The 26,503-nt window shown below is 36.7% G+C and overlaps 1 protein-coding gene across 27 annotated transcripts in view; it reads right to left on the bottom strand.

Moving 5' to 3' along the window:
* Rbfox1 (RNA-binding Fox protein 1) overlaps window positions 1-26,503 on the bottom strand; it is a 351,925-nt gene that overhangs the window by 17,473 nt on the left and 307,949 nt on the right. For 14 of the 27 annotated variants that reach the window (XM_087351496.1, XM_087351500.1, XM_087351495.1 and 11 more), the window contains 5 exons: window positions 20,824-20,988; window positions 18,863-18,916; window positions 14,468-14,560; window positions 8,670-8,724; window positions 5,781-5,801 (listed from right to left, as the gene is read on the bottom strand). In XM_087351496.1, the coding sequence (XP_087207622.1) occupies window positions 5,781-5,801; window positions 8,670-8,724; window positions 14,468-14,560; window positions 18,863-18,916; window positions 20,824-20,988 (388 nt within the window). Of the gene's footprint in view, window positions 1-1,597; window positions 1,716-5,780; window positions 5,802-8,669; window positions 8,725-14,467; window positions 14,561-18,862; window positions 18,917-20,823; window positions 20,989-26,503 lie in introns of all 27 variants that reach the window. The other 13 variants (XM_087351493.1, XM_087351497.1, XM_087351508.1 and 10 more) reach the window with 5 other exon arrangements.

The following is a 26,503-nucleotide window of genomic DNA, read 5'->3' as shown; positions in this document are numbered from 1 at the left end:
TGTCTCAACCTGGGCTGGTGCTCAGTTAAGATCTGTCATGCAAACTCACTGGACCTTGCATCATTCCCCCCAGGCTAGACAAATCATTTAATCAAATATAAACTGATTAACTATTATTGCACAAGGAAACAGATTTTTTCTGATAAAATTTGAGGCAAAGGTCAGACAAAACTGAGAGAGGGTTCACAAGCAGCACTGAACCACAACCTATGCAACCTGATGTATGAATTGAAAACATCTGAAGTAAATAACACTCATAAGTTATGCTGTTAAAAACCAAAATAAATACATCAAATATTTAATTTAAATACAAGATATACTAGAATCAGACTCTGGAAGTCATTATAATGTATTTTTCTCTCCTCACTGGAAAGCTTAAGGGGTTTTTAATATTGTAACAAATTTTTGTGAACGGATTGGGATAAATCTTCTAGAAATTAAATTTTTATTTCCCATATATCCAAGATACATGTGCAAAATGTTATGCAGACTGCTTCTGCAATTAGCACAATATGTGAGGTGATGTCAAACCAAACAGGCAAATTCATCACACATACTTGTATGTTTCAATGGTCTTATAAATCCAAATCATGCATCTGGATGTTTAGGACAGTCATGCGGGTCACACCATTCCAATATTGCTGTGAGATAACACACAAACACATGGTATCTGATGTCAATCTGCCATATTCTGCCTCATTCAAGATACAGGTTACAGTGCACATACATGAAAACATATTTCATCTTCTTTAGCACTACGGCCCTTTCAGTGTAGCCTTGGCTTCTCTTGCGATCGATACCCACTCTCCCCTATTCTATTCTGTGCTTTCCTTCTCCAGCCTCTTACACCCATCTGTTTAAGATCAGACTCCACGTCTTCGATCCATCGGAGTTTCAGTCTTCCTTTCTTTAATTTGCCAGGAGGTTTACTATTGATGATCATCTTACATCCTCTATCATCACTCATTCGGAGTATATGTCCAAGCCATTTTATCCTTCTTGCCTTTATTACAGCTACAATATCTGAGCTTTTGAACAGCTTCTCCAATTCCATATTCATTCTAATTCTCCATAGGCCTTGTCTCATATTGGCCTACCCAATGAAAACATATTTACACAGTCTAATACATGTTAAAATGGGATAGGAAGAAATAGCGAAAAGTTTTATTATAATATATACAGTAATTTAGTCCTTGGGTTTTCACAACTAGAGTTTAATGTATAACTTTGGGTTTTCAGAATAAGCTGCATAGTATAAAGTTTTCTAATGTTCATCATCAATGTGAATGTCTTTGGTGGGGGGTTTTGAAAGAACTTCTACAGACAGTGTGTTGTAACTAGGAGGTGAAGGTGTCAACGGGTAAACAGAAGAATGTGGTACTAACAGGCACTGATGATGTGGTTCAGTAAAACAAATGAGAAAAATGTTTTAAGGACCAAACAGGAAAAGAGGAGCTGAAGATGCTTTAGCAACCATGTTGTCGTGCTGTACACATATATTGCAGCTTGCCACGCATATGGCAGAGTGACATCACTTCTACCCCAGTTCTATGTTACTGTACAAGGCCCGGCACACTGTAACACAGTTGAATAGTACCTCCTCCGGGCAGTACGAGGTGTCAACACCAGGGGAGCTGCAGTAGAGGTGGAAGGTGTTGTAAGAGGGGTCCCTGTGCCCCCCAGCCAGGACCAAGGCACAGCTGGAAGCCGGTAGCCTGACCCACATAAGGTAACAGAATATTATAGACCAGCAAAAAAAGTTTACTGAATGTATAACAGCACATTACTATCTGTAGAAGGATATTCGCGATACCCAACTACACCCACTTACTCTTCTGCTTTAGATGACAGTTCTAGAGGCAGCCATGTCAGCTGGAAATCATGTTACATTCAGAACATTATCACATAATGTATACCAATTTTGTTGATGAGAGCACTACACAAAGAAAATATCTTAAGATTCACCTGTAACTTTTTGTAGAACTCAATTACAAATACACACAATCTCAGTGCAAAAATGGAGCTAATTTGATATTACATCTAATTACATTTTTACCACAATTTAGAGTAGTTTCAAAGTTATTTACTCAGGTTAATGATTATGTCATTTCCAACATTCCACTATTATAAACATGGCAGTTAGCACTAGTTCTTTAATATTGGCACAGGACACAGCTAAATTTTCAATTTCAGTTTTTAATCATGTTCACTCCCTTGAGAAAGCATTCCTTATATTCACTCAAAAGCAGTCATATTTTGAACATGGTGGCAAAGAGAAATCCTTTTGTGACCAAATTTATAGCCAGAAACTTTACTGATTAACCGGCCAGCCAATTATGGCTCTTACACAAAAAATACTGCAAAAGATTTGCCAATCTGCAATATATTTCAATGTTCTTTCACTTTCCATTTTCAGAACTTGCCCTGCCTCCAAGAACTTTCCATGTCATTGGACACCAAGGAGCACAGTATAATAAATACTCCCCTAGACATTCTATTCAGCATTTGAGACAGTTAAACCAGCTGAATATTAGTTTCTTACAGAAGTCTCCTTTCTACACTGCCATTTATTGTGCCTGATGTTACATCATAAAGTAAATCCATCAGTCAACAACATGCCAAAAAAACTGGATGAAATGATCCATCACCTTCTGGGAACACGAATGCCTTTCTAAGGTAATGAACTTTTGCCTCAGCACTATACAGTGTAAATAAGTAATTTTTGAACATATTATTTCTCCCATTCTCGCTTTTCTTTTTATAACAACCAGAATTTCTCACATATATGAAAATAGATTTTGCCACATAAACCTTCAGATAAAACTAATTTTTGTAAATGAAGTAAAAGAAAAGTCTTGCATCATAAATGGGAAAGGAGGGTACTTTCCGTAATCTGGGCACAATTACTTTGCCATATTTAACATTAGATGTTTATATCATTAACTTCTTCAGTTCCAAAACATAGCAAATTTTCAGTGTACACAGACTTTCATAGAGGAAAAGTAAACAGTACATACATAACTCACCACTGGTAACCAGATAACTGCTGTGATTATTGTAAATATACAAAACTCAAATAAAAACAGCCAGCAAAAAGGGTAATTCTCACTTTCAATGTCATCTTCAGCAGAAAAATATGCACTTAAGAGTGACAAAACTAATGTAACTATTGAACTGTTTGTTAGTTTTGTTCTCATTATCAATCAAATCGTTACAGTCTACAGCATTACATTTATCAAACAAAGCATTCTAATTTCATTAAAATGATTCAACATGATGCTGTAAAAGAACAAGTGTCTATCATCTAGAATTCTGAACAGAACAAAGTTTTCCAGAAACTGGATTTTGCCATTCCCAGGTAAAAATATGGGGAATATCTACTCAGTTAGGCCTGTTTGACCACCACGGTGGTCTAGCGGTTAGAATGCTGGCCTTGTAATCCAGGAGTCCCAGGTTCGATTCCCAGTGGTGCCCAAATTCGGACAAGGTAATGGTCTAGGCAACACAGAGTTTTCCTCCGAGGATTCCCCGGTTTCTCCGTGGCATCCCAACAATTATTCCATAATCCATACACACAGAAGAAGGCAATGGCAAACCACTTCTCTATCACCTGCCTAAAAACATATATGAACAGGTCCCAGTCCGAGAAAAGGATGGAAGGATCCTGTTCATAATATGCCAACCTCCTGTAAAGCAGACGGCGTAATAAAGAAGAAGAAGGCCTGTTTGAAAGTGTTACTCTGCGCCTTATCAACTGTGGACAGAACTCGTGCAGTTTCGGAAATGATGCAGTCTGTTTGGAACACTAGATGATGGACAAAGTCCAGAAGCTAATTAATACTAATTGTAACATACCATTACCAGAACCCCTTTAGAAGATAATAAAACTTTTACCATATTACCAGTCGCCAGGTAGCGAGGGCTCTCAACAATGAAAGCTCTTGCTGAAGGACAAAGCAGAAGCACATCAACATGCATTAATGAATCTATAGAAAATTGGTGGGTTATAGTAACCATAACACCACGACTTTGTAATACTTTACCTTGGCTGATAAAAAAAATACTTCGCTCTAAATGGATTTCAGTCTGAGGGTTCCAGTTTTTGAGACTCACCATGACTACATATCAGTATGGAGAAAGACACAAAGCCCCTTACAACGCAACCAAATGTCCATTTAACAACCCTTTGCCAATAGCAGCAGTTATTCAGGTGTAAAGTTAGTACAGGGGTTAGATTTATTAAAGGCATTGCACCTTGATATTTTAAGACATATTATCAAATACTTGGAGTGGATAACATATGCAAGAGTCATTACAGTCAGTCTTGGAGTCTAACTCACGCAAAAGGCGTTGCACAAAAATATATTAGCTATAAAACAAAGGGACTTGAGGGAAGACAACCGTCTAGCCATTCTTATGTTCGGTGTCTCTGTAGATTATTGTTAATACTAACACATCCCTATGTTTAAATGTAATTTAAGTTTGTTATACTACCCTCAATCAAAAAAATTCAATATACATCTCTCCAGAAAATTACTCTGGGTTCGATACCACTATATGAAACTTTTCTTAAATTAATCATTTTGGTTATTGCAGAGTAAAATATGTAAAATATTAATAAGTGCTAAGAAAATATTTTTATCAAAGTACTTCATGCTTTATGCTTCTAGCAGAAAAACAGCAACTGACAATATCACTCTAAAACAACCGAAATATATGATTTTAGAAAAACAGCTGGCTGTGCCACAGTAGCATAAACTACACTGTCAATCACAAAGTTAAAGTCACACTGGCAGCCCCCATACTACAGTGATTTAAATCCCCTATTCCTGTATGATAAGCCTATATAACATGTGGCCCCTGGAAAGATTTTCTCTGGTCCAGGGTTGATCAACTCGACTGATTTTTGTTACGGTTTGTCTTGGCTAATATGTGATGCAACTTCAAAAAACTTTTTTTCAGCTCAGTTACATCTTTTTAAGTTCCAGTATTAAAATTAAATTCTCTGGTTTTTTGGGATACATTAATCTTATTTTCTTGCCCACATTCTTGAAAGTTACCAGACCTATCACAAAAGTTTGCATGTTGTAATAACCAAAGCATTAATAGCAACTTGTAAGTTAATGAATTCACGCTCTTACAAACTGAAATAGTAAAATAACGCACCAGTATTTTAATTTAATTAATGGAATAATTAATACAACATACTTAATGTGGTTTTACACAAGATTAATGCACCACATTTACATACTTTTAATTAACATTTTTGGACTAATAAATTAACATGTAACTTATTTTGGCATTAATTAAAATATTTTATTAGTAATTATTATTACTGCAGTTCAAAATTTTGTCCATCATCTTGAAATTTGAACAGTGTTCTTTTCATAATAACAGATAATAGAAAAGTTCAGAAATCCAGTAATATTAATTGTAATACACCACCAACAGATTAACCTATTTTAAATCAAGACCCACTCTTCTGCAGTAACGCTCATGAAGTTAATATAGAAAAGTGGTACGTTGATGACTAGAAAGGAAGCAGATGCGGCCGATCTCAACACAGAATTTCATTATATGAATTATGTAGTCATGGTGTCTACAGAAATTTAATGCATGCAAAATGAAATTACAATACGAGCAATCAAGCAAAAGCAGATGCAGTACAAAAGCAAGTCAAGAAAATGCTTAGAGATGGTAGGCAATGATTTGCTAATCAAGCTGCAAGGTAGCAACTACTAGCAAGTAGCAAGCAAATGTTGCCCCGCGCTGACACCTACCCTCCGGCCACTGCACGCACACTGGAACGACACAAACACAAGCAACTCCCTTTAGCAGAAACAACAGAAATAGTAAATGTGACAGACAGTAATTATAAACATTATTACTTGCCAACCACTCTCCTAGCTTACACTGTGCTACAGATTTGGTTGGCAACTTTGTCGGTAACACAGCAATTCAAAGGAGAAGAGGAACACTCATTTTTGACACATTATTTAAAAAGAAGAGAAAAGGGTTTGAGTATGGACAATAGTAAGAGTGCAAGAATGGTACACCACGCTGCCGCCACCATCATCCGCAATAAATGCAAACTCTGTATTAAGAGGCTGTTAAACAAATATGAACAATTAAAAAAACAATGGAGTTGAGTTGGTTTAGGCACCTCCTTATGTATATTCTTTTTCACAATTCTGGCACGGGTAGAAATAACCAACAAACAATAACTCATTAAAATGTGTAATAATAAGAAACCATAAAAACATTAGCCAGCAAAAGAACTCCACAGTAACAAACCAAATTAATGAATGGAAACAAATTATATAAAACTGATTGATTTAAATTTTTATGCCAGTAACTAAAAAGCACATTTCAAATCTAGCTTAACACGTTAAGTTCTTCAATAAATAAATAATAAAAAAAATTAAAAAATCACACGAGAGCCAATTTGCGTGTTTATGCATTGTTAAATGCACTGACGCTCAAACTGATGAGCAACAATTCACAATGAAATAAAAGACAGGGGCACGAAAGAGAAAGCAGTGATAGTTTGTCCACAGACATCAGCAAAAACATGCAAGACTGCTAATGCTGAATCTGTGCTGTCCACACACATTATGAATTGAATTGAATCACAATATTAACTATTTTATTTCTTATCAAAGAAATAAAAAGTCATTTCACTTTAAAAAGGTGTGCAGGTTACTAATTAATCTGATTTCTTTTCTCTTTAGTCTGAATACTGCTTCTCAGGAAACTGAAGATCCCCCCACCCCCAGTAGGTTCATGCATGTCATCACAACTTCCTTGACATGGCACCATACATAAAATCATTAATCTCCTTTATGATTTGCTGCATTACTAACAAAGTATACTGATAAATTTCAGAAGTTTTGTACAATATATCATATATAGCATATGTTCTGAAAACTAATTAATATATAAAGCCTAAGACAGTAAAAACATTTTATCTTTCTATCGATATCAACACTGCTATCAACCCTAGTTCCCAGTCGAGTAATGCAGTTTCGATTGTACCGCAAACAACACACAAAATTAAAAAAGGATAGACCAACAGAGCTAGCTGAGAATGTAGCAACCAACACCCAACTATTAGAATACGTCCAGGCTTGGCCCACCTCAGGAAGCTAATAAGCAACAACATCTATCTTTCAGCGGGGCTGCTGTGAAAAAGTTACGGCATCCCAAAATCCCAAGAGTTTCAACAAAATTATGATATGTTTAAACAAAATGCAAATCTGATGATACAAAGACTGGCACCTGTTGTGAAGAAATAAGCAATTTAACGTATAACCCACGATAATGACGAAAATCATGCAAGAAAAAAGAAGATATCCTGATAAATATTGTTTAATATGGTACATAGTGCTCATGGTATCTAGTGCACATAATGTCCTTGAAGTAGAATCAAAACATTAACAACAGGCACCAATAAAATAACATCAACATTAAACTGCATTTCTGGCTTCAACTGGATCTAAAATTCAAGTTTCTGCTTAGTATTTTGCTGAACAACTGAAATCAGCTTCCTGAGTGTCGGTCTGAAGAATTCAGCAAAATAAGTTGATAAAGACACTGATGAAGAAATTTGACAAAACTAAACAAAATTACAGGAGAAGAACAGGAGAGAAAAAAACAGCAAAAATACGTGAAAATCCAACAACAATTAACCAATTATTCAAATCCAACACCAAGATAGAGAAGTCTGAGCTCTCACCGAGTGTGGGCACCGTTCCATTCCTAGTCAGAAAAACTAAATGTGTAAAAAAAAAGAAAGAAAGAAACCAAGTCAACAAAATCTATCAAATACAGCGGTCTAGTAGAGCTGAATCAAGACAACAGCATCTTACACAGAATTCATATTACTGTTCTATATACAAGACATATTCTTTGTTAAACAACAAAAATGTATAAAGCACTAAGTAAAGATCTCTAGTTACAAAGCAGCAATCAGACCTGCTGTCACTCTAAGGGAAAACAGCAAATCCACATGTAAGGAGAACAATAACAATATTCTTACAAAATCTTCCCATGAACCAGTGAAGCAAATTCTGATTTTCATTTCGTAAAGATACTACAATCATACTAAATCATCAGTACAACCAACACCTACAAACACAAGCATGCAATATTTTGTCGATATTTCACGTTCAGAAAACTTGTACTAGTATCGACACACAACGGTGGACCTGCGGTTTAATCATAACTATTATCATAAAACCTCATTCACTGGCACAGTTTTATTTCAATTTCAAAAATTGAAAATAAATTATTCAACAGCATGTCTACACGAATGCGAATACAATACAGAAAAAGATGTGGAGCTAGCAATTTACCACTAAAGGGCACAACTTTACTGTCAACAATACTATTTCTACACAAAAGCCGAGTGAAGAACGCAAATTTATTTGTAGAATTTAAAAACTGTTCAGTGTACAGTTAAATTACTATTATTGTTGTCATATTATCATTATTACTACTAGAAATAATACTGTAGTTTAAATTATATGTAACTGGCAACAATAACATACAAAACTATCAAAATTTGAAATTATTGCCAACAGACTTTATTTCTCTCACACATTCCACGTTGAGAAATATCTTCTTACTACTATGTCGCTTTTGTGAAAGACACTGACTGCGTAACTCACCGTTGGGAACCGTGGGTGGCTTCTTGGTCTGCACACGAGCTGTGGCGTTGTTCACCTGCGACATTGTCAAACACAGATACTTAATGTAATTAAATGTTATTTAATGTAACTAAAACACTCAGTTCTCTAATGCATTTAGTTATTTTACTGTTCCTTAAATTGAATTTGATAATATTAAAAAATATATATAAACTTTAAACTGAACACAATAAACATTTGAAATATACTAAAAGAAGCATTTAATACACTGATCGCTAACTGACTGTGCACTTGTAAAACTACAGGCAAACACCAGACTCCACTGTTTGAGCACATACTTGCCTCATCTACACTCAACAGCTACACTTAGCTCAACCTTCATGATAGTCATGCAGTGATTGTAAAAACAATTAACTTCATCAAGACTGGCTAAAGCCTGGCTGGAAAGTGCTAAACAGAGGTTAGAAAAACAAACAGTGGATCTAGCAAGGAGTTTCAACAATATGTAACAAACACTGAAGTTAAACTTAGAAATTTAAATAATTACAGTATTCTTACACCTAGAAATTTAATAGAATTAGCTTGTAATCTAATCTAAACAAGAATCCCCTTCCGAAGGAGGCGGAGCCATGCAACTGGAGGGGAAGTCATATCACCAGGTGCTCATGTGAAGACACACGACAACACTACCAGCAACTCAATTAAACAGTTCACGATGTCACGATAAACTCTAATGTTGACTTTCTACATGCAAAAATGCCGGTTATCAACAGTAATTCTGACACGAGACTAAAAAGTGCATATCAATACCAAATTTTAAATGCCTGTGATTCCAATATGTTCGAAACTTTATCATCGATCTGTTGACCAGTACTTCAGATATTTTAGAGTTATCCCACAACCACACCCTTGATTCCCAGGGGTTTTACATATTTACCATATATTCAATGACCATGTGTTACACCTGAACTTTCAATATTTGCACAGGCTTATAATTAGTCACTTTATAACTGAGTTACTGGTTGTGTTTAGAAAAAAAATCCCAATGAGTACTCATGTTGCAATATGCTAGAATGCAAACCAGATCAGTCAATTTAGTTTTGGGTAAAGTTCACTGTCACCATGCAAAGAACCAGCTTTTATGATGAGCTAATGTTGTGATCAACGGAAAAGAACTGGCCACTCACAAATGCAATAATTTTAATTTGAAAGCTACACGTACGATTTGAGTATCTTTGAAAGCCATGTTTATTTCACGAGAACTTTGGCAGTGTTATCTTTGTTGTGATTCCATCATTTCTACTTTTTACTAAAGCTGGTTCCTTGGCCTCACAGTGTGTTTGTGTCATGTATTATCAACACATTGTGTAACACTGTTTATATGTTTGTCTGTTTGTATGCACAGTTCAAGCCAGCAAAATCTGCAATCTACAAGAAACAACGTGATTACTTAGTGTGCAAGTTCCAATACAGGCTGTCACTTTGTGATAAAAAATATGGTCGTCTCCCTCTTAATCCCTGACAAAACCAACAATAAAACCAGAAACTGTTTAATGAAGCCAGAAAATACTGCTGACTGTAATTATTATTAGGTCCACATTATACGCAGTATGACAACTTGTTAACTTTAATATTCCAAATTTCATTTGTAGAAAGTAACCTGCTGCTTAGGGAAGATTTATAATCACTCTACAAGACCTTCAAATTTCCGTGTAGGAACCTACGATGGCATTCCACTTTTATTCAGATCAATGCCTCCTCGACTCTCAAATCCCTACACACCCAATGTTTGTTTAAAATTTATATTACTTACTGCTTCATATAATGATGTATTCTTGTTTGCTTCTATAAATAAATTTCATGTTTACTTTTACCCTACAACATTAGAATGCCACATCTTAGCAAATGCATACTTAACCATTCTCCATTTCTCCCACTAAATACCGTTTATATTTGCGAGCTTAAGATATAAAGCAGCGCATTTAAATAAAATACTGGCATTGTTTTCGTGTTCTGAACCACTTTTACCCTCCACATATGAAAATGGCATAAAAAGTACGTTAAAAACAATTTGTGGAAGTCTCGGTACACAGAGTGACAACCTGTTTCATTATCCATCCCAAGCCATTCTCTCTTCACACACTCACAAGCCACGTTGGTATCACAAATCAAAATTGCAGTTTACATGATCAATCTAGGAACATTCATTATAGTTATACAATAGTATATCTACAAGCAAAGAGAGAGTGTGTTGTGTGTGTGTGTGTGTGTATTTCTTTGATTCAGAAGGAATGTGATAGCTGGATTTGCAAATATGGAAGAAATCTAACATCTGTATTCTGTCATTATCAACTCAGCTGATGAATTATAGTACTGTTTTTCTCTTAACGCAAATTAACATGTTACGTTCTTCAGAGATAACACTGCTTAACTCAAGCCTGGGGTGATAAAATCCACAACAAAGAAAGTAGTTAGAATGGGAAATACATACAAAATTGACGAAGATAATTTACAACAGCAATTCACAGCAGTGGCAAATTTGTATTTCATTAACCGGAAGTAGTGCTTCATGATTAAACCGTAAACAATGCATCTCTGTTGTTAACAAGGATTACTATGAATATAATTTTAGCAGCTGGAATATCCAGGAGAGAGGGAGAGTGAGAAACGAAAGGATTAGAGAAATCATGAGGGTGGATCGTGATATAATTGAGGAGATAGAGAAAAAACAACTGATTTGGTACGGACACGTGCAAAGGATGGAGGAGAAAAGGTTACCAAAAAATACTATGAAATGGCAACCAAAAGAGAGAAGGAAGAGAGGAAGACCGAGACCAGGGTGGAACGACAGAATTACAAGAACCATGAAAGAGTGGAAACTACATCCGGAAGGATGGGAAAATAGAGAGGAATGAAAGAAAATATTAGGCACCAGAAGACCGAAGTAACGGTCAAGAAATGGAAGAAGAAGAAGAAACTGCTTTGCTTATATATGATTAGAAGATGCAACAAGGCACGTAAAGAACATTTTAAGAACACTGTAATGCGTCATGTACTAGAACATAGTAGGATAGGGCAGTCTGGAATGTCATATACATGGCTGAACGCATCATCCATTTCTGAGATTTGAGGTTATGAAACAGTGAAGAATATTGTCCAACTTAATTATCAGAATTTGAAAATGTTTCCACTGCTACGGAGACAGAAGTCTTGAAGATAAGGAATGGGGTTTTAAGGTACTTTAAAGGACAACAGTTTCATCCCGTAATACCCCATTACCTCGTGCATGTGTTACGAATGAGTGCGCGGTATGGGTTCTGTATGACTGTTACATGTAAGTGTGTAATGCGGAGTAAGGTAACAAGATAACATTATTCAATTATTTGATAATGCTAATACCTTGCAGCGAACTGACCAATTCATCTTACCTCTGTTGCTCCTTGAAGAGAAAACCGTACTACAACTTTTCATCGGCACTTACATATAGGCCGTCTAGAGAGGTAAGAGTAGAATACAATGTTGATATGCTGCATTAAGAAACAATGTTTGTTTATCTACAAGCTAGGTAACACGTGGTCAAGCAAAGTGCATACACTTCCGGCACGGCAGTGTGCTTGGCCACGTGTTATGAACCTTAATATCTACTACCTACAGACTAATCATTATACCTAGAAACAAATTTAACTTTCTAACACTATAATTCAGCAAAGGAATGTCAAAACTCATACAGAAGAAGTGAATGGGAGTTTCTTAAATACAAACAATACAAATACAAAAGCAATTATTACAAGCCCAAGAAAAAATAAAAGAGTGCTTTGGGTTATTTGTCAATGCTTAATTATTATATTTTAGTGTTAAAATGTACCTCTGCTTTAGAATAAAATCAAAGCAAGGTAGACAACTACTGTATGAAGGGATTTTATTATAAAGGGCAGTCAGCAGGGTTGTAGATACTTCCAGGCATTGGTTATCAACGAAAAGAAACAGTACTTCCAAATAAACACTCAGTCAAGTCCATATCAACCTGCTAAATGAGCTACCACACTGAGCATAGCCTGGAAGAATGCTGGGCAGGAAACAATGCTCAATAAATTAACATAAATTATAAAGATAAAACATAACAATTACAAATCTGGGTTCAAGTCAATGCAGACAATCATCATCCAGGCCCCATTCAATCTCATATCAAACAATCCATCACGCACGATCCCAGCCACCAGATCTTTCCGCTTGCTTGCTTAGCTACAGCCTCACCACTACTGCCTGCTAGCTTGCTAAGTTTGTTATTCCATCAGTAACTGTGAAGGGCACTGAGCATCTTTTTGACATTGCTTTGCTGAGTTGCAGAATGGATAGGGAGAATATGTTGGGAAAGAAAGAATTAATTGGCCACTATGATTTAGCGTGTCTCAAAAGGGCGATGTTACTGCTAGTATTTCATACACATAGAAATGATAGAAAATCATGGCCCCGTGCCTGAAGCGCAACTGATGTGGGCAGATCGATGCTTCTAAACAGTTACTTGTAACGGATATGCAACCGCACTATCATCAGATGTCCGTCCAGTTCCGTTTCAGGAATCTGGAAGCCATCGTCCATTTCTCTCCTTTCTGCCTGTATGAAATACTACCGTAGAGGACAAGAAACTGTTTACTCAGACAGTAATGCACCCAAGACAAGATGTAGGTAGAGGAAAGTGGGACTCTGTAAGCGGGGGCAACAGTATGCCATCCATGCAATTCCATCAACCCTGCAAAAGATAATGTCGTGTGCTGTCACGAAACAGAACACGATGCTGGATTGCACTGGCCGAATCAATCCAACTTCAAGTTTGCAGAATTGATGAGATGCACCTTGAAGTCATGCTGCACTTTGCTGAATGCCAAGCCAAACACAAAGAAATGTAACATGTCACTATTTACATAGAAAAGTGTAATGAACCTCCTTTGAAAGATTTGAGGTTTTCACAGCGGTGAGTATGAAGATTTCTGTCTTCTGGGTTGTTGCGCTGTGTAGTCCGGTCGATGTTAACCAACGTTTCAGAGGTCATACTGCCTCCGTCATCAGGGCGATGACAGAGGCAGTATGACCTCTGAAATGTTGGTTAACATCGACCAGACTACACAGCGCAACCCAGAAGACAGAAATCTTCAACCTCCTTTGATACGCTAATGCACCATTTTAAATCTCAACAATTATAAATTTAAACTGGCAAGATCAGTTGCATAGCTACTACTACAGTGCTTTCTAAGTCACAGTGATGATGCATATGCAATGTTATGCAAGCAATTGACAATCAAAAATACGTTATCTAATGAGCAGAATACCCGTGGTTCATACTGGAATAATTCAGATACCTGAAATTTAGTAAACTTCAAGGCCATAATTCAAGTGTATTAATTCTCTGAATTCAACCTGTAACAATGCGAGCCAAGTTCCAATGTTAACAGACGTGGACATCGAAACTAAAAGCATTGGGTGCTATCAAGACAATACCAAGGAAACACGAACAATGCAACTCCTTACGTTCAGAGGAGGATGGGTATTTTCAGGTCCGTCATACATTACGACTGTTTTTGGTGTGGCATCCAGTTAGGTGCAAGCAGATTACTTCAGCCAATAGGTTAGGCTTAGGCACTGAAGTGGAGTTTGGTTAGATTTCTCAACAAGTGAGATTAGATTATTAGAAAATGTGGTTCATTTAACAAAAAAAAAACAAAGGGGGGGGAAGGAGAAAGAGGGGTGTTTTTGGTTTGTTACAGTTAAAAATGAGTGCTACCACAGAAAAATATGTTGTAAATCATAGAGACCATGCACACCTCTATCTTTCTTCCCTCAACCACGGTGCCGTGAAGTCTCTCTCGTGCGCGGTCCGCATCAGCACTATTTGCGAATGTTACAAAACCGAATCCCTGCATGCAGACAGACAAAACATGCATTAAAAAACTGGCGTCGCTCAAAAACAACGTGCAACAAAAATTAACATGTATGCATATATAGATTTGTATATATAGAATAATGATATTTAATATATATTCATAATCTGATGATACTTCTTTCACAATATTAGGGATATGAAACATGACAGATTACTGCAATGCAATATTCAGTAAAAATAATACATTTAACTTTCCATAACTTACATTTTGCATACATAAGGAGTCCACCACATACAAAAAAGCAACAAAAAAAATCATTCAAAGGTGAGATACTGATTACATTGGAAATTCTGAAGCCACATTCATCTATAGTCAAATTCAGACACATGACCCTGTTCCTCATTATGTAAGAGATTTTTACACTCACCTATCCAATAGGACACACACACACATATAATTTTCAGTTTCTGAAAGATAATAACAATTTTGAGTTCAGAAAATGGGACGGACATGATGACATTCTTACTATATTAATAAAAATGCTGAATAACCAGGCTCTTGTGAATTTACAAGACCTAAAATTGAATGGTGGACTCCACTGTTAAAATAGCCCCATTAAAGGGATTTCATCAGATGCATAAACTTGGAAAGTCATTAATTTTGAATAATGGGGGATAATGATGATGATGATGATGATGATGATGATGATGATGATGAAAAGGTGGTGGTGAGCTACATAGCAATCACAGAACACACATCACTATGGGAGATAAGCGGAGGCATCAAATATGGCAATTTGCAAAACATTAACAAATCTGTCTGCATACATCCAAATGATTGGATCGAAACAACACTGAGTCTATATTTCACGAGGTCAGTTTTGTTAAAATCAAACAACACTGACCACACGCAAAACACCGCACAGCTGAATCGAGTCAATTTTTAAATAGTGCATGCACCAATTTGGAGTTTGCAAGTACCGTATTCAATCGGCCACGCCATTCAACCAACCAACCAACCAACTGCAATGAAACATTTTGTGAAGAGGGGTGGACAGGTTGGACCAAGTTATATGTAATGGTTGTCCATAGGCTAAGCCAATCCTGTTTCATGCCAGAACAATTTCACTGTCAGGCAAACCAACAACCTTCAAGGATTATGTACGTCAATTTGAATTTCACTTTTCTTTTCATAACAAATTTGGTATAAGGAAAGCTAACAATATTGACAACTACGCTGAAGAATTTCTTTTTTCTTTTTACTTTGCACAAGACACTGTAAATTCCAATGTGCTACGGGATGGTAATTAAGCAAGGTCATGCAGACAAGAAACTTATATTTATGTTCCCTCAATCTCCTCACTATCTAATCTACCTACAACTAGCCTTACCTAAGAACTGACTTCCGATCGACGTAGATACAATTTACAACAGAGATTACACAATTGTTACAAATGAAGATACATAATTTTTTCATATCCTGTAAACATGCAAAATTACATTAATTCAATGTGCAAATGACATATCACAGACACAATTTTTGTTTGTGGGGAAACTCAAGCAACCTCTACAGTAACAGCTTCAAATAAGGATACTTAAAATATACTCAACTCCAAGGCTCGATTTTTCACGGTAACAAGCAGTGTATCTGCATGACCTTAAATTAATTACACATCCAAACTCAGGAACCTGACCACACAGATGGTTCATGTAGCATAGATAACCGTTCTAAGATCAGGTAACGAGGAGCTGATGTTACAAGCAGGATCTCTGCGTAACATTATAGTACAGTTTTACAGAATTATTTAAACATGAAACAAAAGAGTGTTTAACAGGTAAGGTGGAAAGACAAATTCCTAAAAACTTCTTACAAAACACTCTCGCAGATCCGAGTCATATCATCGACTATCATCTCGTATACTTCGTAAGAAAGAAACGGAAGAGAAACCACATTACAGTGTTTTTACCCAACTTGCAAAGCAAATATAAACATTCCACATAAACTAATTATGAACAGCATATAAAGTGAAGCTGACATATGGCATTAAGTTAAAACATGCTGTCACAGTTCAGCGAGCCTCGGCACAGCTTACTTCTGCACCATCAACTCCCCAGTTACCCACTGTTATTAATAATGTGATAGTGAATTTATTTGATCTGTTTAAAGCTAAAGCTGGTGATAAAAGCCACAAGACTGGGATGCTGAAAGAACTCAGTTCTATGTACAATGAACATTACTGTGCCAAAAAGAGACGCGCACGGACCGTACGTACAATAAAAACTAATATTCAAGAGCCACAATTAATTTTTTTTAAAAAAAACATCTGCACTTGTCTGGCTAGATGCAAACAAGTGTGATTCAGACATGCTTCTTTTGTAATCCTTTGAAATGTCTACGACTCACACGCATTAGTGAAGAACCATCTGCACTTTTTTTTGGTTGCATGTGTGAATTTTTATATATACTCAACTCTTTAAAACACCGACGTATCACTAATATAGCAGCTGCAAAATATGGCTTGGACAAAAGTGAGAACACTACTAAAGAATCACTGCAGGTTACAATCAAATATTACACAAGAATTTCCCATGGTGCCAACAGTCAAAAATATGGTACGGTACGTCACAAGGAAAGCGCCAACACGAAGCAACAATCAAGATAGTCAGAAAAAAGTCAGAATCAATCAAATCTCAAGTCAAATGGAAAAAAGTGGATGGAATAATCAGTTTGCTATTTATCACATACAAAAAAACTTAAAAATACACATTCAGAGACAACAGCATAATTGCCATACTTCAAATGTGCGCTCCTTTCCGCTTAAAGCAAATCGTAACCTCGACAAACCGCATGGATATCGCGTGTATCTATAGATTTATATACAGAGACTACGACGAAACCAAATCACGTGTACGGTAAGGCAATCATGGTGCAAGCTCTTACAAACAGAAGAGTGAAGTAAGTTTACTGTGGTACAATTCATTCACAGGCTTCGACACGTGACGACTGCGTAAAAATATACATTTATAATTTTCTTCAAACCTATTAGTCTTCCCCAAAGACAGTCGTCATTTCTATCCTGTACCAAAGTAAATAAACAAAACTCTTCAAAATTCACATTTTTACAGCCATGCCCAACCAAAATCTTCAAAATTATGCTACAATACTGTTCACTAGCCCAAAATAATGCAATTAATACAATTAACTATTATTATGTCTACCACCTTCAACATGGACTTAACACAGAAAATTCTTACAATTATATACATTTATGCCAAGGAAATGTGATACTGATGAGTATGTAAAGACTGCTAAATTTTTCATAAAAATATTTTCTATTTATGTCAAGATAATGGAAAGATTTCTCTGAAAGCTGAATTTAACAAAAAGTAATAAACCCTTCATAATTTTCAAAATTTTGAATCAGTATTTATAATGCGGTAAGAGTAATGATATATTTTATCAACAAAAAAACTAATTAATTAAATTCTGCTTTTACGCTTTCCAGCATACAGTCTTCCACTGTATAATACTTTTGCCTCCATCAGCATTTCATATAAATGTATAGACAATTTAAAAAAACACGTCCCTGTTATACACACAGAAAATAATGAAAAATCATAACTCATATGATATCAAATTTTAAAATATCAAGGTAAAATCCATCAAGGTGGTAATCTTAAACATAAATTCAGAGATCATATTTCTAAAAACATTACGAAATTATACTTTTTTATATATGAGTGGCCATGATTGATGACATTCTTTATTAATTTTCCTTGAGTTATCCCATTAACTTACGCACCAAGAAAATCTAGAATCCACACTGCCATGGGCAGAAAATCAGAAAATAAATATAATTTATTTCTAAAATATATTAAAATAAAACTAACATTTCGTAACAGCTTCATAATTAACAGAGTATTACATTTGCAATCTAAACATTTTAAATTACTTTTACAAGTAAACAAATAAAAAAATGTTTTTAATGAGGACAATATGGCAGACTGAAGTCAGTGACAGCCAGTTTGACACTGAAACCTCAAAGGTCTCATCGTAATAACACCTGTACCCTCAATATTGCATTAATTCTATACTAGAAGCTGTAGCGAAATATTAATATGTATAGCACTTACAATTTGGTTCATTTTAACTCAAGGAAAACTGAGATTTTATTAATACACTAGTTCATTTTCCACCTGTTATCAAGAAAGCAATTCAGAATTGAACACAATATGTAATCCATTGAAATAAGTGATTAAATACGGAATGATAACATTTAAGTAAAGACTTAAAACAAAAGTGCACTAATTAAAACACACAAAATAAGATTCTTACCTTGGAACCCCTTTCATTAAAAATTATTTCTACATCAAGAATTGGACCAAATTGCTGTAACAAAGAACACACAAAAATATTGTTATAGAAAATGACACGCGTCGTTAATTGTGACACTTAATTTTCAAGTACCACATACAACCTCAAATCTTCACTACAAATACAAAACCAATGCACTTCTGTACACGTTAAACTACTCTGAAGTTTACACTACATCAGTGGTTTTCAACCTGGGGTACGCGTACCCCCGGGGGCACGCGAAGACATCTTAGGGGGTACGTGAAATTTAAAAAAATATATTATTTTATGATAACACTGAATAATCAGTAATGTAATTTATTTAATTTATTTTAGATGTAGATTATATACTGTGTATAACTTGAATTATACACCAACAACTTTGGGGGTACAAAGTTGAAGAGAAATTATATCTGGGGGTACGCGAACAAAAAAAGGTCGAATACCACTGCACTAGATAACAGATACACATTAAAAATTGTATGTCACTGAATGTCGGAGTTTTCATAAATCTCTTTTAATTTAGCGTCAATTCTTTTTGATTTGTAGATTTCAAACACTTCACAAAATTCAAACTGAGAAAGAACTTTTTGAGACAAGTTCTTTTAAGACATATATCCAAATTCCAACACCATCTGACTAAAATCAGATAGAGTATTTATAAATATGGGGATTATTTTCGAATCATTTGAGAGCATCTCCAAAGAGTCGGAAATACCTGAATGTACCACATAAACATCTAAGATTAAATAATATAATTAATAGAAGATAAAATATACAACAGTTATATTACGTTGTTGTAACCTGTCCCGAAAGATAGTTCCTAATATGTAACGTGCCAGGTTACTTGACAATGGTAAAGTACATTCATTTTCCTGATCACAAAGTAACCCTAAATGTGTTTCAGTGCAAAAAACTGCAACACGAATAACAAAGACTCAATCAAATTATCAGAACAATGAACATCTTAATCAGCGATTCTCCAACCCTTTGAGACCTGCGGCAACTCCCACTCTATCTTATTAACCTACGGGCTACTGACTCATGGGAAAAAAAATTATTATTAAATTCGCCGCAGTTTATTAAAAAATGCTATTAGCACGGCAAACAGGTTCACAAATGTCACTGACATTTTCTTTAACAAAGTTAGTCATTACTGAGATATCTGCTACCGCTTTTAACGGATTCTTTCATCAGGTTCAAGAATGAGATTGGCGGAGCATGTAGCACGCGTGTATGGTACAAGAGGAGAGCACCGGGCATTGGTCGGGAAGCCTGAGGGGAAGAGACCGCTGGGGAGACCTAGACGTAGATGGGAGGATAATTTCAAGCGGGATCTATGGGAGATAGGAGTTGAAAGAGACTGGATTTTGTTGGGCCAGTGGAGGGCTTTGGTTAACTCGGCGATGAACCTTCGGGTTCCGTAAGCCATCTAGTTAGTTCATCGGTTTTAATTTCTGTTGCTGAGATTCGCTTGCATTTCAAATGTTACTAATAAGATAAGTCCTAGTTCTTGATTATGTTATTGATTAAGACTGTTTCCTGAAGTAATTTCATCACAGAACCCATTTTGATTCATAATGTATCAATGGAGACCTAAAGACTTTCTGGTATTTCCACCTGATGGGACATAAACCATGAAATATACGCAACAAAATACACTGGAAAGGGTTTTAATATTATAAACGATACCGAAGGCGCAGACATAGAAATGAATACTGATAAATTGTGGAAACATACAAGAAATTACGAGAAATTGTTAATTGAAACGTTGTTTAAATTGCATTCGCCCTTACTCAAAATAAAGGTTATTGTAATCTAATTTCGACTACTTCAAATACTGTTTCTGTTACAAAATGTTGTTTTTTCTGCAAACTTGCAACACTGAGAAATAAATGTCACTAAATTTTCTCCAGCTACATGACAATTAATTTTGATCTTACCCCAAACATTGCCCGGAGATCTGGATCTCGAAACCGGAATGGGATATTTGAGACATGGAGTCTCTTGGGTTGATTCTTCCCTGGTTCACTGGGAAGTGCCACCGCGGTCACATTCACTGCTGGGGCTCCCTGCGTTGCTGGTGTATCTGCTTCTGGCTCTGTTTGCTAAAATACAAACAAATACAAATAAGTTCTATGTGCAGAACCTGGGTTCGACTTTGAAATCAAACAACATCCACACAGTAACAAAATAAAATCCCACACCACAACACAAGACACAGCATAACACAAATAACATCTTTTAGTGAAATAAACAACAATTAAATTGTTCTGAAATTTCATACGAAGAACATTTAATTTCGAACACATTACAACAAATACGTATATAGTCTAAGCTTTCTAATATTGACTTATCAGGCAAAACTACAATTATTCTTATGAATACGAGATATCAGGAAAGATAACTCCCACACAAAACCTAATAAACGGAATATGTTCTACTTTCATAAAAAAAATCATGAGTCTACAGTTAAAGAATGGTAGGTATTCCATAACAACGCCACTTTGAAAAAATGCTAATATGTAGCTCTGTCATCCCCACGCATTCAAACTAGAAAACCTGTAATTATCCATAAACAAAGTTCAGTTAGAGACGTCATAAGGGCAGTTACACCAGTCACGAAAACAGATACTCTAAAGCCAGTTTACTTCGCTTACTGCATTCCATAATACCGTATGTATTTATCTTGTGGGAAATCCACCAGACTGATACTACTCATCACGTTGTGTTGCTACTGTTATTGCAATACTCTGTCTTTGACTTGTCCCAAATACTGTCAGACAAAAAATAAACGTTTCAAATTAATACCAACACACGTTATATACCACTAGGCATAAACATTACCTTCATATGTCAACCGCTAACCTCACTTATCAGAAATCGCTCACTACGCAGGAATTAAGTTATTAAATACTCTTACAGCTAACGTAAGTCTGTGCACGTGCACATGTATTTGTAATTTATTTACAATTCAAGACACAAATACTGATAAACTAGACATGTCAGACAAAAATATAAATACATTTAAAATTAAAATATCTCACAAATATGTAACTTCGGCATTACGAGATAAATCGCATAGAATGTTTATAGTTATCCAACGATACGACATCATAGCAGTTACCATCTTCAGGGCAAATGTACAGAGGTTGGGCGTTTGTGGAAGACTTATGGTGCTGACTGGTTGGTAGCCTCGTTTGCCGAAACGTTGGGTAACTATCAACAGCTGGCATGGCCAATCCCGAAAAACGGAAATTGCGCATTGAGACTCCCACTACACAAGATACGTAGCACTGGCCGGCAAAGTACAGACCATAAAATGTTCCGGGGTTTGAATGAGAAAATCTCCTATAAAAGATTAATGTTGAAACGTGAACTATTATAGGGCCTCAAGGTGCCTGGGAGGGTTGGTTACATCACATGACCACGAGAAAAGGGTGGATGCGGATCAATACCTCCCTTGCTACTCTGACAAGACTGCAGATGAATGGACTAGTAGACAGAGAGAGAATGTCTCTAGCACACGGCAGAAGTTCTGTTGTTTCGCAAGCCCACTATTGGTCATTCATTTATTTACGCTAAATTAGTGCACGATATTCCAATACAACTATTCACAAACACCTCTTTCAACCTGGCAAATTAACTAGACGCAACACGTCTGGGAACGTGGTGCAGCAACCCTCAACAAGACAACGCACCGGCCTCTGAATCACTCGTACATTTCACGTTGCTGCCATTAGCATTAAAATGCCCGAACATCTGCTGTGGCATACTAATAATGCAGCCTTCCGGCAGGCGTCTGTAGTCCTTCCAGCATACCCAATACGACGCTACAGCATTTTGGAACCCAGCACAACCGATCAGATATTCATGATGCCGTAGTAGAATAAATCGCCCAAGCGCATTCCTTGCGACCAGACAGGATCCCACCCCTGTTTATCTCTTCGTTTCTGTGAACCCGCGCGGGCAATGCGAGTAGTGAGACTATATACGAATGTTACAGCGGTCAAACTTCACCTCTGCCGAATCTTTCCGACAGTTTTGCCTACATCTCGTTGTCTTCTACAACTTTTATTGCAAACATGTTTCGATAAGGGTGATATATTATCAATTAAAATTGTTCGTTATCAGGACTTTTTCCATCGTCTGTTATTTTAAAATCACGAAGTCCTGATAACGAACAATTTTAAGTGTAAACTACCGTCGTCAAAACCCTTTAGAATTGATATATTTTGTTGCATAAGGATTTTTATGACAACGGACTGTTATAACATAGATTGCTATACTTTACAAACAACAACAAAAAGTGTAAGACTTGAGGTTCTCACAGCGGTGAGTATGAAGATATCCGTCTTCTGGGTTATTGACGGAGGCAGTATGACCTCTGAAACGTTGGTTAACATCGACCAGACTACACAGCGCAATAACCCAGAAGACGGATATCTTCAACAACAAAAAGATCTGTTGATCACGATGGCGGCCTAAAGCTTAACGTTCTTGTGAAACAGAATCGCGGGTTCGAATTCTGTTTGAGGCTTGGATTCTGTCCGTGTTGCTTTGCGCTGTGTTGTCGCGTGTAGGCTAAAGCCTTGCAATAATTCTATAAACCATCCAACAATTCATGCCAATTGCCAAAGGATTAGTAGATTCAAAGCTGATTCTGGATTGAAACAGTCACAAACGGCGAGAAGACTTGTATTATAAATTAATTAAAATCAAGCCCAACTGCTCACGCGAAAAAACAGTGAAAACATTCTAAAAATGGGTTTCTTTCAACTGCGATCTCCGATGCAGGGACGAAGCACCCGCAACGTCGGCATTTTCGACAGCCACTTCGATTGCAAAACCTGTCAACTTACTGCATACAAGATCACGGCGCGATAGTGGCTTAGGACAGTTTTAAAGTCTGAAGACAAACTGTTAAGAACATTTAATGTATCGATTTGAAGAACAAAGGTTGGTCGGTGATTCTCTGACCTGTGCACCCCTATAACAAAGTTCTCTCTGACTTTAAGCACCATGTAGTGGGGGCAGAGCACTCAACCTCCGCATTATATAGAGGTTGGCAGTCAGTTTCACGAACTGGCAACTTTCTCTCACGGGATATAATTCCCAGTACCAGATGACCAAGAGGCGAAGTTCAGTTTCAATAATAACTTAATTCATATAAGATGCAAGGGATCTAATTTCAACTTACGAAGGAGGGTCTGAATAAACATTACGCCAAATGGTCTCCTATATCCTTACTTGCATGCCCCGGATTTTATTCCATAGACCACTGGTTCTCGCCCTTTTTCGCTGGCGTACCACTAATTCTAATTTAACACACTAAATGTACCACAAACCAAATGCGTTCAGGGAAAACTTATTTATGTTAATATTATCTTTTGATTTTCTTACTTAGTTCACGTACCACTCAATACTGGCTCGCGTACCACAAGTTGCCATAGACCATTCTAGTTCACCACTAGCGTACCGCAAGCTTTAGCAGTCTGTAAAAGACATGCCTTCTGCTATTCAATTTCGAAAAGAATATACTTAATCAACATGTCAATTTGGCCGATGCTACATTTAATTAAAAAACACATTTCGTTCCAAGAGACATCAGTAACACACAAAAGATAAAAAAAATCTCATCTGACATTGCCTGATTCCTGACAGCCTTATGATAACTTGTAATTCTGGTACTGCACAAATTTATGGTAGAAAGAGGTTAGTTCCTAAGGCAGATAAAAAATACGTGTTGGAATCACAGCATGGAGGAAATTATACTTAAAGATACGACTTAAATAAGTTAAATGTCGCCATTATAACCAAACGAAACACCTTTATCGGCTTAAACCGTATATCTGTCAATTTTTAAAATCTATTACCGTGCATCACTGTTCCACCCAATAGTTATCGGCACTGTTGGCGAATCCTCCTCACAAGTTCGTTCGTACCAATTTTTTTATTATTATTATTAGTGTTCTGTCTTACGACAGGTCCATATATTATGAACAGGATCCTTCCATCCTTTTCTCGGACTGGGACCTGTTCATATACGTTCTTGGCAGATGATCCAGAAGTGGTTTGCCATTGCCTTCTTCTGTGTGTGAATGGAGTAATTGTTGGGATGCCACGGAGAAACCGGGGAAGCCCTCGGAGGAAAACTCCGTGTTGCCTAGACCACGGCCTTGCCCAACACAAGTTATAAATTCGGGCACCGCCGGGAATCGAACCCGAGAGGGAAAGACATTTCATACATCGTGCGAAGAATTCGCTACACTATTTAAAAATTCAGTCCGTACGTCAAAGAAAAAAAACACATCTCCATTACAAAGTCCAATTGGTTAATGTCGTTCACGGGAAAGCAGTTTATTCTGAAAATCATACGAGACCCATTAACACACTCTGCCGGTAAAATGCATTATTCAAGCAAGTACATAGTAGTACACTTTATAGGGTTCAATTAACACTTCATTTCCGTCAATAAATTACGCAGTGCTCCAATAAGATAAAGGAATGTTTTCGGGAAAAGGTGCTTCCAAATGCATATACGGGGAGCTGTACAACTGAAACTGTGTCTCTATTATTTGCAGACGTTATGCTACAACACGGAATGGTGTTTGAAATCCCTTTTGATCGGTTCAATGATCTCTCTCTCTCCCCCCCTCCCACTTGAAACCAAAATTCCCTTCTGAACATCAATGCATATTCGATATAATTACATCCAACCTAATCAGAAATAGAACGTTCATAAATCGGTATCACACATGCACGTATCGCACGTTAATAGAGTATTTTAATTACACGGGCAGAAATAAAACATCAAAGCTACTAAATGCTGAGGACTGAATTGAAAGCAATTTACTGAACTGGCCGGAACGACTAACCATATAGAGATAATTAATCGGTTCCTTTGCTACACGATTCACACCGAGTATTTCACTTCAATGACGCGAGTCTTTTAACAAATTTTTATAACGAACAATGCTATTGCGTCCGACGGCTAGCCTATCTTCCCGAGGTGCCAGAATCTATATTTTCCTGCCGGACTTTTGTTGTAACAAGTGCTCAGATGTATACGTTAGCACGTTGTAGAATTTGGTCAGAAAATACGATAAGATATGATATTCGGCACGAGATGTGCCCATTCTTCTCTCAAACAACTACCGTTCCTGTATTTCATTGTAAGGTGTTCTTAAAAGCGAAGAACTGAGGGCACAGTTCCACCGCCTGCTATGTTCGTTGCTGCTACAGTAATTAATTAAAGACACAAAGCATCTGTTAAATGAGTTGCTTCCGAGAGCTACATTGTCCTGATGATGCAATGCCGAGAGCAGACAAAGCAGAACATTTTTGCAGACACTCTTACACTGCCCCATCCAAATGCAACTCGCTGAGCACTAGTGACTAGAGGGAAACAAACAAAGAGAACGAGAGAGGAATGGAGGATGATCTATGGGCGGCGGTGATAACAGTGTTTCAGGGATATTAGCAACCATAACAACTTCCTATAAATCAGCACGTGTCTCCAACGCGGACATTTCAGACCACCGGAGTATCACTGTTAAATTTCAGTGTGACATCTCACTTGACTGTAAACCTACAGCTTACGATGTAGACCTACAAGTTATT

The sequence above is a fragment of the Zootermopsis nevadensis genome, unplaced genomic scaffold (genome assembly GCF_977971745.1).
Source record: "Zootermopsis nevadensis isolate Lab colony 2312 unplaced genomic scaffold, Znev_1.0 Znev_ptg000019l, whole genome shotgun sequence".
Taxonomy (NCBI): Eukaryota; Metazoa; Arthropoda; class Insecta; order Blattodea; family Termopsidae; genus Zootermopsis; species Zootermopsis nevadensis.
This window is presented reverse-complemented; position numbering and strand designations above follow the sequence as displayed.